General features: G+C 35.9%; 1 protein-coding gene across 1 annotated transcript in view; it reads left to right on the forward strand.

Annotated features, from left to right (window-relative positions):
• The window catches only part of LOC127644083 (FRAS1-related extracellular matrix protein 2-like), a 38,523-nt gene that overhangs the window by 10,493 nt on the left and 13,700 nt on the right, over positions 1-14,330 (forward strand). Inside the window, exons 3-9 of the mRNA XM_052127101.1 lie at positions 7,067-7,213; positions 7,570-7,800; positions 8,017-8,142; positions 8,401-8,652; positions 12,903-13,052; positions 13,174-13,383; positions 13,574-13,771. Coding sequence (XP_051983061.1) covers positions 7,067-7,213; positions 7,570-7,800; positions 8,017-8,142; positions 8,401-8,652; positions 12,903-13,052; positions 13,174-13,383; positions 13,574-13,771 — 1,314 coding nt within the window. The remainder of the gene's footprint in view (positions 1-7,066; positions 7,214-7,569; positions 7,801-8,016; positions 8,143-8,400; positions 8,653-12,902; positions 13,053-13,173; positions 13,384-13,573; positions 13,772-14,330) is intronic.

Genomic DNA, 14,330 nt, shown 5'->3' on the forward strand with positions numbered 1-14,330 from the left:
GTTGTTGCATATTTTTTAAAGAGCCATACAACAAACTAATAATTTACTATTTTACTTTTAAGTTTTTCAATAAAATACAATGTTTATTGTGCCCATAGACTACTCAAAAACAAAGAAATATGCAAATATTAATAGGTAACATGTTGCAATATGGAATGGAGTACAGGTGTTTGTGCTGGTCTCCATAAAATGACTTAATTTTACTTCATGAAACATTTTACTTCCCTTTTGGGCTGGGCGATATGTAAATTTTTTTTTCATGATAATCGCATTTAAAATATCAATATCCGATGATATGGTCAATCCCCAAGGTTTTTGCAAAGATTTTGCTTTAAAAAGTAAATTTTTTAAAACACTAAAAACTTGAACAAAAGACATTTCTAAATTCAAATTGCACTTTAAACTAAACTAAAAAGCAATACAAATAACAAAGTGATAAAAAAAATACGATATATAACCCCCCTCCCCAAATCCAAACATTTACCAGCTCCATTTGCCATCACGTAAGTATGAGTACGCAACAGGTGAAAATTACTAGCATGCAACTTAAGAACTAAAGACAATTATAAATGTAAAGTTAATTATAATAATCATCATAATAAATAAGCCTAAAAATGCTGTCAGATGTGTGTTCTTATCGGATGTGTTTGTATTCCTTTTTGGTCATAAAGAAAAAAAAACTAAATTTTAGGTTCAAGGTGAATGTGTCTTGTATTTTGATTTAATCACTTTCGTCTTTGTTTATTTAATGCAAAGACACCTGTATATATTACTGAACCTGCAGAGTTGTGTTCACAATGTGTAAGAGCGAACTAAACTCGCAGTACCTCACGAGATGATGGGAGATTCTCATAGACTACATTCTTCTTGCAAACAGTTTTCAGTTGAATGAAATAGAGAAAAAGGAGTGATAATAACTCTTTACATGCGCTTGTTTCATGAGACAAGGTCCATTGCACGCCTCTGAACAGTAAATCAGACACGAGCATTGACAGCTTTTCTTTTGTCTGTTCTTAAAAATATAATAATCACTCAAAGACATCTTACAGCTCACCTACCTTTTGCAGGTAGATGAGCAAAATTACTCAAGCATGAAATGCATTTGGAGAGGAGCTTGTGAACTGGATTGAGCCTCGTCGCATTTTGCGGGTGCTATATCACAACCTGGTTGCACATAAAAAATAACGAACGTTCATAAAATAGCTTGTAGAAATTGCTCTTAACAGCTAAGATCCAATAGTTATTGGGAAACGAGTCCCATAACTCTATAAATGTTTGTGTGTTGGAGAAGCGCTTTCATTGCACTCAGAGCTCACTGCTCACACATTAAATCAGATGAGCATCAGCGGCTTTTCTTTCGTCTGGTCTTCAAAATATAATCATGTTTCGTCAAACGCACGTCTTTGTGTCTAATTTCTTGTTATATATCTCTCCGACAAGTCTTTCAGGTCGCCTTCCACAGTGGCTGGTACATCAGCAAAATACTCTGCATGAAAAATCTGTATTTGGCGGGTGTTCATTTCAAACCTTGTTCACTAGAAGCAGGCTGTAAAATTCGAGAGAAAGGAAACCAAAACAGTGTCATTGGCTTCAAACTTTGCAATCGCACCCACACTTTCTGTTGGAAAAGTATCTCAAGAAAGTTTTAAATGATCATGTGTTGGTGAATGGTGAGACACCTGGCGAGCCACTTGTGGTGGCTCGCCAGGTTCCCTACCTCTGCTTTAGATTGTAGTATACCAGAAACTATCAACACCAGTATGAATTTTGCATCCAAAAACATCCTGAGAATCTTGGCAAATATTTTCTGAGGAGCTTTTAAAATGGCAGGGATAATTTTGTCCTGACTTGAGTGCATGTGGCAAGACATTGCTTAAGTGTTGTAATAAAATGGCTGCAAAATCTTGAGGTTAGACACAGCTGGAAACGGATCCAATTGGATCAAGATTTGTAAGACTGACAAATGATGGGCACATTTTAACATACAGTATATACTGTATGGCAATGTTTGCATACAAATGTAAAAATGTTATAGAGTCGAATTAAATGAAACTTGAAAGCATTATTGCAGCAAACCATTTTTTGTCAATTTGAAACAGACATAATTCTAATTTGGTAGTGTAAATTGTACGTTGGATGTAAAGTCAGGAATTATTTTTTTCAGAATCCATGAAATGTTAGCTTCTATTAATGTTGGTTCTGTTGTTCTAGCCTTAATTATTTTTTCCACAGTATCAAAGGCTGGGGTGACCTGAATGAGTGGGAATTTGACCATTACTTCGCCCTGCATTCTTTCTATGTGCTATGGAGGTCATAAATACCTCCAGAGCTTTAGACAGCCCTCTATTAAATGAGTTAGCACAACTTATTGATGTCTTACTGGGCTTTACTTCCCCTCCATATTGTAACAAAACCCCTCATATTAAATAATGAATAGCATAACAAAACTGGCATTACACTGCTATCCTTGATTCTCATGAATCATAGTGGGGGAAAAACATTCAGAGAAAACATTCTGAAGCACTCATGAGAAAACATGCTGGTCTCACAGGGAGGCACTTTTGTGTTTTTTGTTCATTGTAGACACAAATCCTCCTTGAGTGTAGAAAGAAGCAGAAAGAAACCATGACAGTGGGTTTGGGCCACCCAGACACTGCCTGCTGTCTGCCTTAGTTGTTGCTCCCATGCATAGATAAAAGTTGAAAAAGGGGAGAACAAGGGAGGGCATGAGAACAAGGAATGAGGATACAGCTGTCAGTCCCCACTCTTGCAATCTGAAAACCAATGAGAAACTGGTGTGAGAAAGAAGGGAAAAAAGAGCACAGTCAGAGGACTGAGGTGGCCTCCACGGTCACACAGCACCTGCCTTCCAGAAATAGCAAGAACACTATTTAGAAATAGGCCCCAGGTTAATTTCTAACAGCTATATTAATTTTGGAAATAACATGATATTTCAGTGATAATGGATTATCAGTTATTATTTAATCTCTTTTGATGGCACATGACATTATGAGTCTTAAGGGCATGTGCCATAAGGGTTATGAATTAAAATGTGTATTAGCACAGTGACTAATATAATAATATATTAGTAGATAAGAAGAGGAATTGTTCACAAGACATTCTGTGATTAAACTCTTCACTTAAGGCTGCAACATTTGTACACGATCAGAACTCCCAAGAAATGAAAGGCATATTTGCATCAGCTCTTTTTTATATGTTTGGATATCCTGTTGATACGCAATTCCCCCGCACACGGTGGTGACATCACTCTGCTTACATTTAATATATAATTTACCGTTTATAAATGTAATTAATGTTAACAAATTATACATATTTTCAAAGGTCTAAGGGTTCAACATTGATATCCGATCTCTGTTTCACGATAGCAATGCTCCAAAAACAGCAATTTCTTTAGTTGTGCCAGGAGTACAAATGAAAACAGGCAATATCAAAACGGGACTTCATACCTTTGTTATGAAAACGTGATTGCCAGATTAATCCAGTTCAACACACTTGGGTCAATTGTCCATGGCAAGTGTCCATTTAAAAACATCCAATAGCACTTTTTGTCCATAAAAGTGATAAATCTGAGAAATATTGATATATTCTCCATTATTTACATGAGATCGTCGCCTGAAAGAATTACCCTCCGTCATCGTTCTTCAACAAACTATGCAATCTTGTAAAACTGTATATGGTCTTATATATTAGAGTATCGTAAACAAAATGATCATGTCTCCAAAGTCTATGTTTAAAATGCAGCATAGTTTTATTCATAATAGCTAAGCAGTGCAGTCAGATTTTGTGTCGTCTTGAAAGCCTCAATTTTCCAGCGATTTTACAGAGAAAAAAGCTTGCAGGAACCTCATTTTTTATTAGATCATCTTCAAATTTGAAATTTAACTTCTTTAGACTTGTGGCTTTGAGATCATTGTATTTCTGGGTTGTCTTGGCACTTTTATTATTGTTTTTTTTAGATTCTAAATCATGATCAGCACAAAATATTTCCATCACTATAAACTTCAGCTTCTCTAACTTTAAAAAATAACAACATATATAAATTCTGAAACTTGGGAAATAAAGCCCAAAGTCCTTCTTTCAAAAGATACTACAACTGTGTCCATACTCCAAAGAGTCCAGTAAATACATGAAGTCATTTTCATAGTTTGTACTCAAAAAGGGGGTGCGTATCAACAGGTTATATAACTTTTTCAACTAATTTTGGGACAGTTTCTGCATATCATTAAGTATTATTTAAAATCATCCCACATTTTTTCATCACAATGGTACAGTCCAGTGGTGGCTTAAGGCAGCATATTTTTCTTCACATTCTTTGTATTCAGAAAGACTACAACAAATTGCATGGTCACACTTTATATTAGGTGTCTTTAAATACTATGTACTTGCATTAAAATTTCACTCCATTCAATATTTTAATCGTGATTAATCTCTCTCTTTTATTTGAGTTAATCGTGATTAATCGCAGATTTTGAAAATGCTGAAATTTGACATCAGATATAATTATTTTCCAGTTAAAATGCATTTATTTCCATTTTAGGAAAGAAAACGAAACTATGTGTAACAATATAATGCTTTATTAATATTTTCAAAACAAAGCCTTATACAATATAATGTCACTTATTCAAGTAACATTAAACACACCCCAAAGTCTAATTGAGAGGTTGACTTGTTGAAAGAATTAGTCCCCACAGGTTGAGTATATTTCCATTCATTTCATATTTCTATATTCATAATTTTATAACATTATTTATGCATTTGCAACTGCTGTGTAAAAGCATTTATTCCTGGTCTGTGAAAATACATCTAATTGCCACTTTATATGCAGATTTTGTTCCACCTTTGCTGTATAAAGATGGATTGTTAACACTTTAGAATACTGTATCTTACTTATTGCATAACTAATAAGGAATTACTGCAGAACTAATAGGTAATTCTTCATTAACACTTAAGTCACTACTATTAACTACTAAGGAAGATGTGTTAACTAATCAGTATGTAATAGCATTTTATAGTTGTGTTAAGTAACAATTATCTAGTCAATAACTATTGAATTCAATCATGCCTCCTGATGAACTACTTTTAATTATCTACTAATTCAGCTTCAGGAGAAATAAATATTGAGTAACTACTAATGAACAGTCGATTAATTACAATTACAATAATATCATAACAATTAGCCATTACAATATTCAGGTTGGCATGACTGAATTCAATAGTTATCGATTAGATAATTGTTACTTAACACAACTATAAAATGCTATTACATACTGATTAGTTAACACATCTTCCTTAGTAGTTAATAGTAGTGACTTAAGTGTTAATGAAGAATTACCTATTAGTTCTGCAGTAATTCCTTATTAGTTATGCATTAAGTAAGATACAGTATTCTAAAGTGTTACCGATGGATTTTGTCCCCATAGGTTTATAGGTATAGTATCCATTATAATGGGCATTAAATCTCTTAAACTCTCATCATCCACAATGTTAATCTGCTGGTAGTCTGTGACTATCCGCTTTCCTACAGCAATCCAAAAGCCGCATTCACGATTCACGTCAGAGCGTCAACTCCAGTGTCCAGCTCCGCTTTGAACTCCACAGGAAAAGCGGAGTGATAGTTAAGGCATTCAATGGTAATTAAAATGCACTGAAAGTACTCTATTTCTATCACAAGTCCCATCTAGGCTTGTTTTGAACATTAAATAATAGCGCTAAGAGGTCTATTCTTCAGCATTTCATCACTGACAGGGAAGCACTGTTGTGGTGTGTCAGTGTAATGACACCAGGCGGACACATTTCAAAGGTTCCGCCCTCCCAACAAGTGCCATATTAACGGTAAATGCGTTAATCGCGATTCATTCAAATGAATGTGTTAAACTAAGTAATAGCATGCGATTAGCATGTTAATTCCGACAGCTCTTATTAAAATACATACAATGTATTTACTATGTTGTTCTGCTAAATTCTCACAAAATTCACATTTGCTGCTACTGAAGTTGAGATACGTGTAGGTTTAAGAGTAAGAGTAAGGTTAGGGTTTGGATTGGCTATTGTAAATATACAATGTAACACCATGTATGTACATAATAAGTACATTGTATCAAATTATTAAGCACTTTGTAGTTAAATAAACCTAAGTTAAAGTGGGATCAATTGCATTGTTAGAATAACAAGGAAACTATACCGTTTCTAAGACACGTGTTTTGATTTGTTTTTCCTCTGAGTTTTTCCTAGGATCCTTTACTAGGAAGACAAATGCGGAAGTGCTATTAACACTGTATATTCCTTCTACATCTGGATTTTGTGATGTTTATTTGATAAGTTAATTAGAAGTTATTTTACAGAAAATATGCACCCCAAACCATATGTCAACTCTTTATTTCAATATAGAAATAGCCATAGCTATAGCATCAGTTTTATTATTGCTGTTATTTATTTTGATGTGATTAGAATAATATAATTGTATTTATGCAGAGTAACATAATTATGTTTCATGTGTTCTGAAGAAATGCACAAGGCCCCTGAGTCATACAGGTGACTGCTGGATTCATAACTGAAAGGGAGCTTGCTGTTTGCATGATGTTTTTTGATAACTCTCTGACAGACTTACTAAGCTCAATATCAGCTCATACTCAAGGCAGTGCACCTGAGAAAATTGTCTCCTGAAGACAGAGACACTTGGCTAACCTTTGATACACTTAACCTCCAAAAAGCCTTTAAACTGTGCCTAATTTTCTTCAGCTCACCTTTGTGAATGAACATAAATGTGCTCAAATATATAGGTAGATTTTGAAGTGGTGCATTAGTGTGCTGGACATATGCACAGTTTTTAAATTATAAACAAGTTCTATAGCTTTAGCTAGAGCTGTCAGACACTTGAGCTTGGTCAAGGCCAATGTTGTCACGTTAAGCTTAGCCATTTCCCAGACTGAAGAGAAGAAGGCCAAAGGAGGACATGATGGTGATGCTACCATTTATTCCAGTTTTGTTTTGAATCGATGGCACAACATAACTGCTATTTTGAAATGGTTTTACTCTGTTTGTAAAGGGGGCAACAAACTGAAGCCACAAATGTTCCGTTTGAACTGGGCCTGGATATCTCTGGAGAGGGAATATCACATAGTAGATGAGGATGCAAAGTTCCTCGAGGTCACCCTCAAACGTCGGGGATACTTGGGAGAGACATCGTTTGTCAGTAAGTATTTTCAAGAGTAGAACAGAGGACAAATGCAGGTCATGAAAAAATGTACTCTAATAAAAACTAAGTCAGCCCTCTTTCATTGTTTTGACTGTATGATTATAGAGATATGGGAAGTTTATTTGGAGCTGTTACAAGTTGTTAAGTTCAGTATTTTTACAGCCCTGTAACTGTGACTAAGGATGCCTTAAATTATATATGGTTTCTTAAAATGTATGGTTGTGAAGTCAAATCTTTAAGCATTACAGAGCAAATCTCTCATAGCAATTGTCTTCTAAATAACCACTCCATCAACTATTCACCCAATTTGAGCGAATTGTGTAGATCTCTAAGCAGTGTTGTGTATTTTAAAGGCATTGCCACCAAGGATGGCACAGCAAAAAAGGACAAAGACTTTCGTGGCAAAGCTCAAAAACAAATCCAGTTTAACCCTGGCCAAACCACCGCCACCTGGAGGGTCAAAATATTTACTGACCAAGAGTTTGAAACGTCAGAGACTTTCGAAATCCAGCTCTCAGAGCCAGTGATGGCCGTTCTTGAGTACCCTGATATCGCCACAGTGGAGATTGTGGATCCTGGTGATGGTAATTATACCATGATTAATGATTTCCACTTATACAACATACTGTATATTCCTATAGTATAAATTCAAGAGTGCATGCACATTAGTGGCCTTCTGCTGTGTTTACAAACACTTTAGATAAAGATGCATTTCAGATGTGACTGATCTTTATATCTTGAGAAACAGCTTTTACTGTATATATGTTCACACCAAATCATGGGGATTTATCTCTTTTCAGAGTCCACAGTGTTCATCCCTCAGGCAGAATATAGTATAGAAGAAGATATAGGAGAACTGCTCGTCCCTGTCCACAGGTCAGGAGATGTGAGCCAAGAACTAATGGTTATCTGTTTTACAACACAAGGTGAGATCTATGAAACTAAGATGAATTCTCACAACATTTTTTTTTTTTACTTTGCTTTATGAAGTCAAATATTATTTAAATATTGCCTACCGACTTAACTTCTTACTTCTAACTCCTAAGTTACAACTGAAGAACTTACATGACTGTACATCAACTGTACATCTGGTGTTGACATCCTTCTTTAAACCTACACATTATTTCTAAAACTTTAATACTTGAAAGTTCACTCTTATGAAAGCAAGCTATGTTTCAATACAGGCAGTGCAACCGGCACCACTCCTAGCACAGTGCTCTCCTATTCTGACTACATCACAAGGCCTGAGGACCACACCAGTGTTCTGCGCTTTGACAAGGATGAGAGAGAGAAGCCGTGTCGCATTATTATAATTGATGACTCCCTCTATGAGGAAGAGGAAAGCTTCAATGTGTCCCTTAGTATGCCTATGGGTGGCCAGGTGGGAGCCAAGTTCCCAAGTGCCAAGGTGGTCATCTTGGCTCATAGTGATGATGGTATGTTGGCTTTCATAAGAACAAATAGCTGAATTATTTAGACTATCATATGATTATGCTCTTTAACAATACTTGAAATTTGATCGTTGTACATACAGTACCTATATTCATGTTATTAACTTTGAATTAATTATGTTTTTCCATTTGGTGGCTCTAGTGGTGCCGAAATTACATACTTCAGCTTTCGGAATAAGAAGTTAGCTATACTATATATGTCTTCAATGTGCAAACTCAGAATCATATGGGCTGTTCTAGGCACATTATAGGCAGGGGTGGTTAAAAGGGGGATCCATATTGTATTGCAAGTCCATATTCTCTAGTTATTTTAACAAACTATTTTCTATAAACCACAAACAAACCTTTTCATGACCTAAGAATGTAAATAGTATCCTTTAATCCCCATAAAGACGCAAAACTATCTGCTCAGTATTCTGTGGTTGTTGATAGGTAAAATTTGGGTGTCATCAGTTCTTTCTTTGTAGTTGTTCTCTTTATTGGTCTTACTCTGAAAGAGTAGCCATAGAACAATCCATCTTTACTTTGTGGTCATACCACTGTTGTCCCTGGCTGCGTGGTAACATGATAACCCAAAACATGTAGAGTGAGCCAATTGAGGCCTCGTGACCTCTTAACGATCCCTAAACCTCAGCGATGGTAGTGAAAGAGTTCTGTGAAGATCCTCTCCATTCAGGTTCAATATTTGTGGGTTTACTCAAAGGGATCAAGGCACTGTTCAAACAAGCAACACGATTTTGCCGTTACCTTCAACACTTCACTCAGGTTTTCCCCTTTTGAAGCTTATCATCAAGGTTTTTCCAACAGATTTTTCCCTTGCTTCACATTTTGGAATGTAACCCCAAAATATATTTATGTTTAAACAATGTATATGCCTTGACCTTATTTGTCTGATGAAGCAAGTTAAGATTAATGAACACATTGTAGCTCAGCGTCTTGGTGGGTCTAGAAGGGCAAAATAGTATATTTTTGTCTGGTTGCAGGGGGATGGGAACTCTGCTGTATAAACTTATGGTCTGGATGCCAGCCAGAGTTAGAAACGTTTTGTTGTGTCTCTGACTTGTGCTCTAAGGATGTGTCACATCTCTCTTCCTCTTTATGTCCACCACCCCACCCCCTAAAACTTACTGCCTACATCCCATCCCTGGAAAACCCTCTCCCTATCCACATTTATTCATCATGTGCCAGATAATAACATCAAACACACACACAAACAAACACTTAACCAAGTGCATCTTGACTGTGGTATAGTTTATGACTCAAATGTCTGGTTTCACCAATCAGACAGAAAGTTGGAAATTATGGTGGAGTGATGACAACTCCTTGTCTGATGCACTAAAGGGACAGTGTAAGATAGAACATGACTTCACAATGCTATAAACCTCATTGTAGTGCTGGAAATGGCACATCTCTGCTTCTGATTTGGCTAAGATGTACAGCCTACAATGGCCACATTTACATCCAACCAAGTAATCAATTTAGAATTCAACTGATAGCTCAATCGGAGTGAAATGATCAGATTGAACTGGATCCAAATGAAATTTCCATCCGATTGAAGGGGGTGTAGACCTAAAATAATCAGATTAAAATAAAAATATTAGCCATGTAAACATTTGAATCTGACAACTTTCTCAACCGTATTCTAAAATATCTTGCACTCATTAATCAGATGTGGTGTGTATGTATATATGATACTCTTCGCAGGGACCTACAAAGCAATGACAAAACGCATTATTAAGGGTATGCTTGTACTGAATATTCTGCAGGGCACATATGTTCTTTTATGACATCACAAAGCAAAAAAGAACATTGTGTCATTCTTAAGAGGGACTTTAAGAAGCAGGTGTGGTTACAGCGTTCTGTGTTCCATTGCATGTACGCAATGTACATTGCATCACTTCCTGAAGTCGAAACCATAATTTCTAAAGCATTTCTTCTTTGCCATAGTGACAGTCAATTGTACGTGATGGATTAGGAAAGTAAATGTTAGAAAATATTTTACAAGAGATGATGCAAAGTGAACACAGTGAATAGCCTAAACATCCTCCTCAAAACGTATGTTAAATTACACATGGTTATAGACTTTGAATAAAAAAAAATAAAAAATATCGGTACACTATTAATAATAATATCTAGGTTTTAGTCATGGGCTATTATTATCGAACAAGTGTAAAACTCTTCCTCTGACAGTTATTTAACACTGCAAGCATCCCTTCTCTTGCTGTTTTAAATAGCCTACCTTTCTTGAATGATTAAATTCATTCAACTGTCATTCCACTGTCATTATTGCTTAGTGATTTTTGCGTAGCGTCCCGTTTTATTTTGTTTCCATTCCACATCTGTAAACTCCTTTAAGGACAACTCTCACCCACCTGTCTTTACTTCATACTCACATCCAGAGATGCCTGTGGTCAGTGACGTGCGGTGATGTCTTAAAGAGGCTAGGCACTGAGTTATGAAAGCCAGATTACCTGATTTATTGTTTAAGCTAATAATACGTAATAACAGTGAACATTACGCACAAGTGCGGCATACCAAGAAATGTACAAATCAGGATGTATATCGTGTACATATCAAGAAATGTATATGTATTTTATATATGTTTTATATATAATATACACGATTTTGTTAATATATCTTCATTTGATATTATTATACAAAATTCAGTTGTCAAAACACAGAACATATAACAGAACATAAGTTGTTTATTTTTTACAACATTATGTGCTTATTTTTTTTTATGTGCAATCTTCATCTTTATAACAGAAGATACAATACAACAATCTTCAAGATACAGTAAATCTTCAAATGTGTAACAGATTGTCACCTTAAAAACAGTCATTGCGTGGTGGTGGAACAAGCAATGCTATATAGAAATATCACAGCGGCCAATTATGTTTGTCAGTCAGCAAAAGTAAAATCACACACTGCTCAATAGAATATGAAGGCAAATGGCTTGCATTAATTCAACCACATTTATCAATTCAATATTAAGCCCAAAATAGTTTTTGACTCACCAATCGGTAGATTACTTGTACATAAAATCCATCCGCCGCTCTTTCCTCGTGAAGACGTCGATCACAGCTTTGTAAAACTCGTCTTTACAGGCAATCAGTTTGAAATGATCGGATAATTTTTGGGCCCATTTGCTGTACTAGTCCATCTAAGGCTGGCGTAGACCTCCCTCTTGCAATTAACTCATATTTTGAATTAAAATCGAGTTTGGAAAAATGTCTTAATTCCGTGATTACGGCCGGTGCTGTTATTTTGATTTTGATTTTGGCGGGGATTAGGCATGTACGCTAGCTGTGGTGTAATGACGTTAGCTACGCAAATGTCCAGGAATATCTCGATTTTAATTGGTCCATGTCTGATACGTAACGGAGATGATTACGGGCATAACATATTTACGTCAAAAGGCACAGCAGATTTGTGCTTTTTGACGTACATGTTAAAGAATACAGGATCGAAGTGCGCATGCGCAACATGGGTTTTCCGCTTGTCGTCTGCAATGAATGGACCGTAAAAGCACTGCTTATTCTACCATTTGTTTTTAGTTGATTATTATGCGTAACTGCTACATTTGTCATCATAACGTCTAAACAATTGTAATAACACACATATTGCATATATAAAAATCACAAGAATAAAAAGTAAAAATACAAATACAAGTTTATTATTTAATAAACATTTTATTTTTGAATTTTGGCAGGGTAGGCAGTGCCTAGTTTGCCTACCCAGACCGCACGTCACTGCCTGTGGTTATATTGGAGGAATGGTCATGAGGCAAATACATGGTTAAGTCAGACAGGGTATGAGACGCTGCTTCAAATTCTTTGTTTGCCGAGTATAGTGAGTAACATAAGAAAGCTTTTCTGGCATATATTTTTTAGATATCTCAACAAAGCAAAAACACTAATTATGGACTTTGGTGCCATTCTCACTTTCCCAGCCTTTCACTTCTTCAGAACGCAACAACTGACGCTCTTTGCATTCGCAAAAGTATTGTTCGGAATATATGCAATGCACATGTAAATTAATATTTATATCGGATTGCAAAGTTTAGGGGACATATAAACAGTACATTTGGAATCTGCAATTTATTCAGACTGAAGAAAATTAGTGCAGGTAAACATAGCCAATATGTCAGCTTATATTCTCTTAAAAACTGAAACAACCTGAGTTTGAAAAAAGTTGAGATAATTTGAAAAAAAAAAAGTGTTCCTCTTGTACAGAGCCATCTTTCTATTTTGGAGAGACTGAGTACATGGTGGATGAGAGTGATGGTTACGTAGAGGTTAAAGTCTGGAGGACTGGCACTGACCTTTCAAAGACAGCTACAATCACAGTCCGTTCCAGGAAGAGTGAACCTTTGTCAGCAGATGGTAAAAGAGAGTCTAAAACAAAATTATTTAAGCAAAATATCATCAATACTTTTGATGTTTATGACTTTCCCCATCCTCTCTCTCCCACTGTACCTCTTGTTCTTCTTTGCTCCTTTTCAAGCGGGTCTAGATTATGTGGGAATCAGCCGTAACTTGGATTTTGCTCCAGGTGTGACAATGCAGAATTTCCGTGTGACAATCCTGGATGACTTGGGCCAGCCAGAGCTGGAGGGACCAGAGACCTTTGAGCTGGTGCTCCGTATGCCCATGAACGCAGTTCTTGGGGAGCCTAGCAAGACAGTCATCACTATAAATGACACAGTCACAGATTGTGAGTAATACTGTAATTAAAACTGTTCTAAAACTTTGGAAACAATTTCAGTTCATATTTAAAGATCTCATATGAGTAGAGAGTGATAACCGAGGAGAGTAAACAGCAGATCATTTGAGTATTAGTGCCAATGATACATTTCATTCACAGTTTCAAATGAATTGTACAATTATCTGTTTTGTGCTTGCAGTGCCTAAAGTACAGTTTAGGGAGGCGGAGTACAAGGTGGATGAGGCTGATGGAAAGGTGAGGGCGATGGTGTACCGTAGTGGTGACATCAGTCAGAGGTCCACGGCCCGCTGTTACACTCGCCAGGGATCTGCCCAAGTCATGATGGATTATAATGAGCGACCCAATACTGACGCTTCAATCATTGTGTTCCTACCAGGTCTGATTTTTTTTTGCTGTTGTTTTTTTTTTTTTTTTTTGTTCTTCCCTTCATCTATGTTCTCCATCAGTAACGATAAGATTTGGAGTCAAAAGTCAAATTGTGCAAATGTATGTTTTCTCTAGCTGAGGTTTTGTTTGTTTTTAAACACCTAACTCAAAACCCTATTAAATCAATATATATTTTTTGAGTGAATTCTATCTATGAATTCTAAATGTTTTTTTTTTTTTGCAGCTCTTGAGTAAACAAACGCACATGATTAGGGAGTAACTGAATACATGTAGCAGGATTATATATATAGAAAATACAATTTATTAGTAACTATATTCCACTACAGTCACAATTTAAATAGTTTGTAATCAGAATACAGTTACATTCAAAAAGTATTTTGCATTGTATTGTCGTTTGTTTAATTTAATATTTAGTCATTTCAGATGGAAAACATTTATCCCTATAAATGATGCGATCCAAAGAGCATTTGAACAGTGGTGTAACACTTCCTTAAGATGTGTTACATTTATACAAGCAGACAGAGAAGTCTGAAATAAGTTTGGAGCTA

The sequence above is a fragment of the Xyrauchen texanus genome, chromosome 5 (assembly GCF_025860055.1).
Source record: "Xyrauchen texanus isolate HMW12.3.18 chromosome 5, RBS_HiC_50CHRs, whole genome shotgun sequence".
NCBI lineage: Eukaryota > Metazoa > Chordata > Actinopteri > Cypriniformes > Catostomidae > Xyrauchen > Xyrauchen texanus.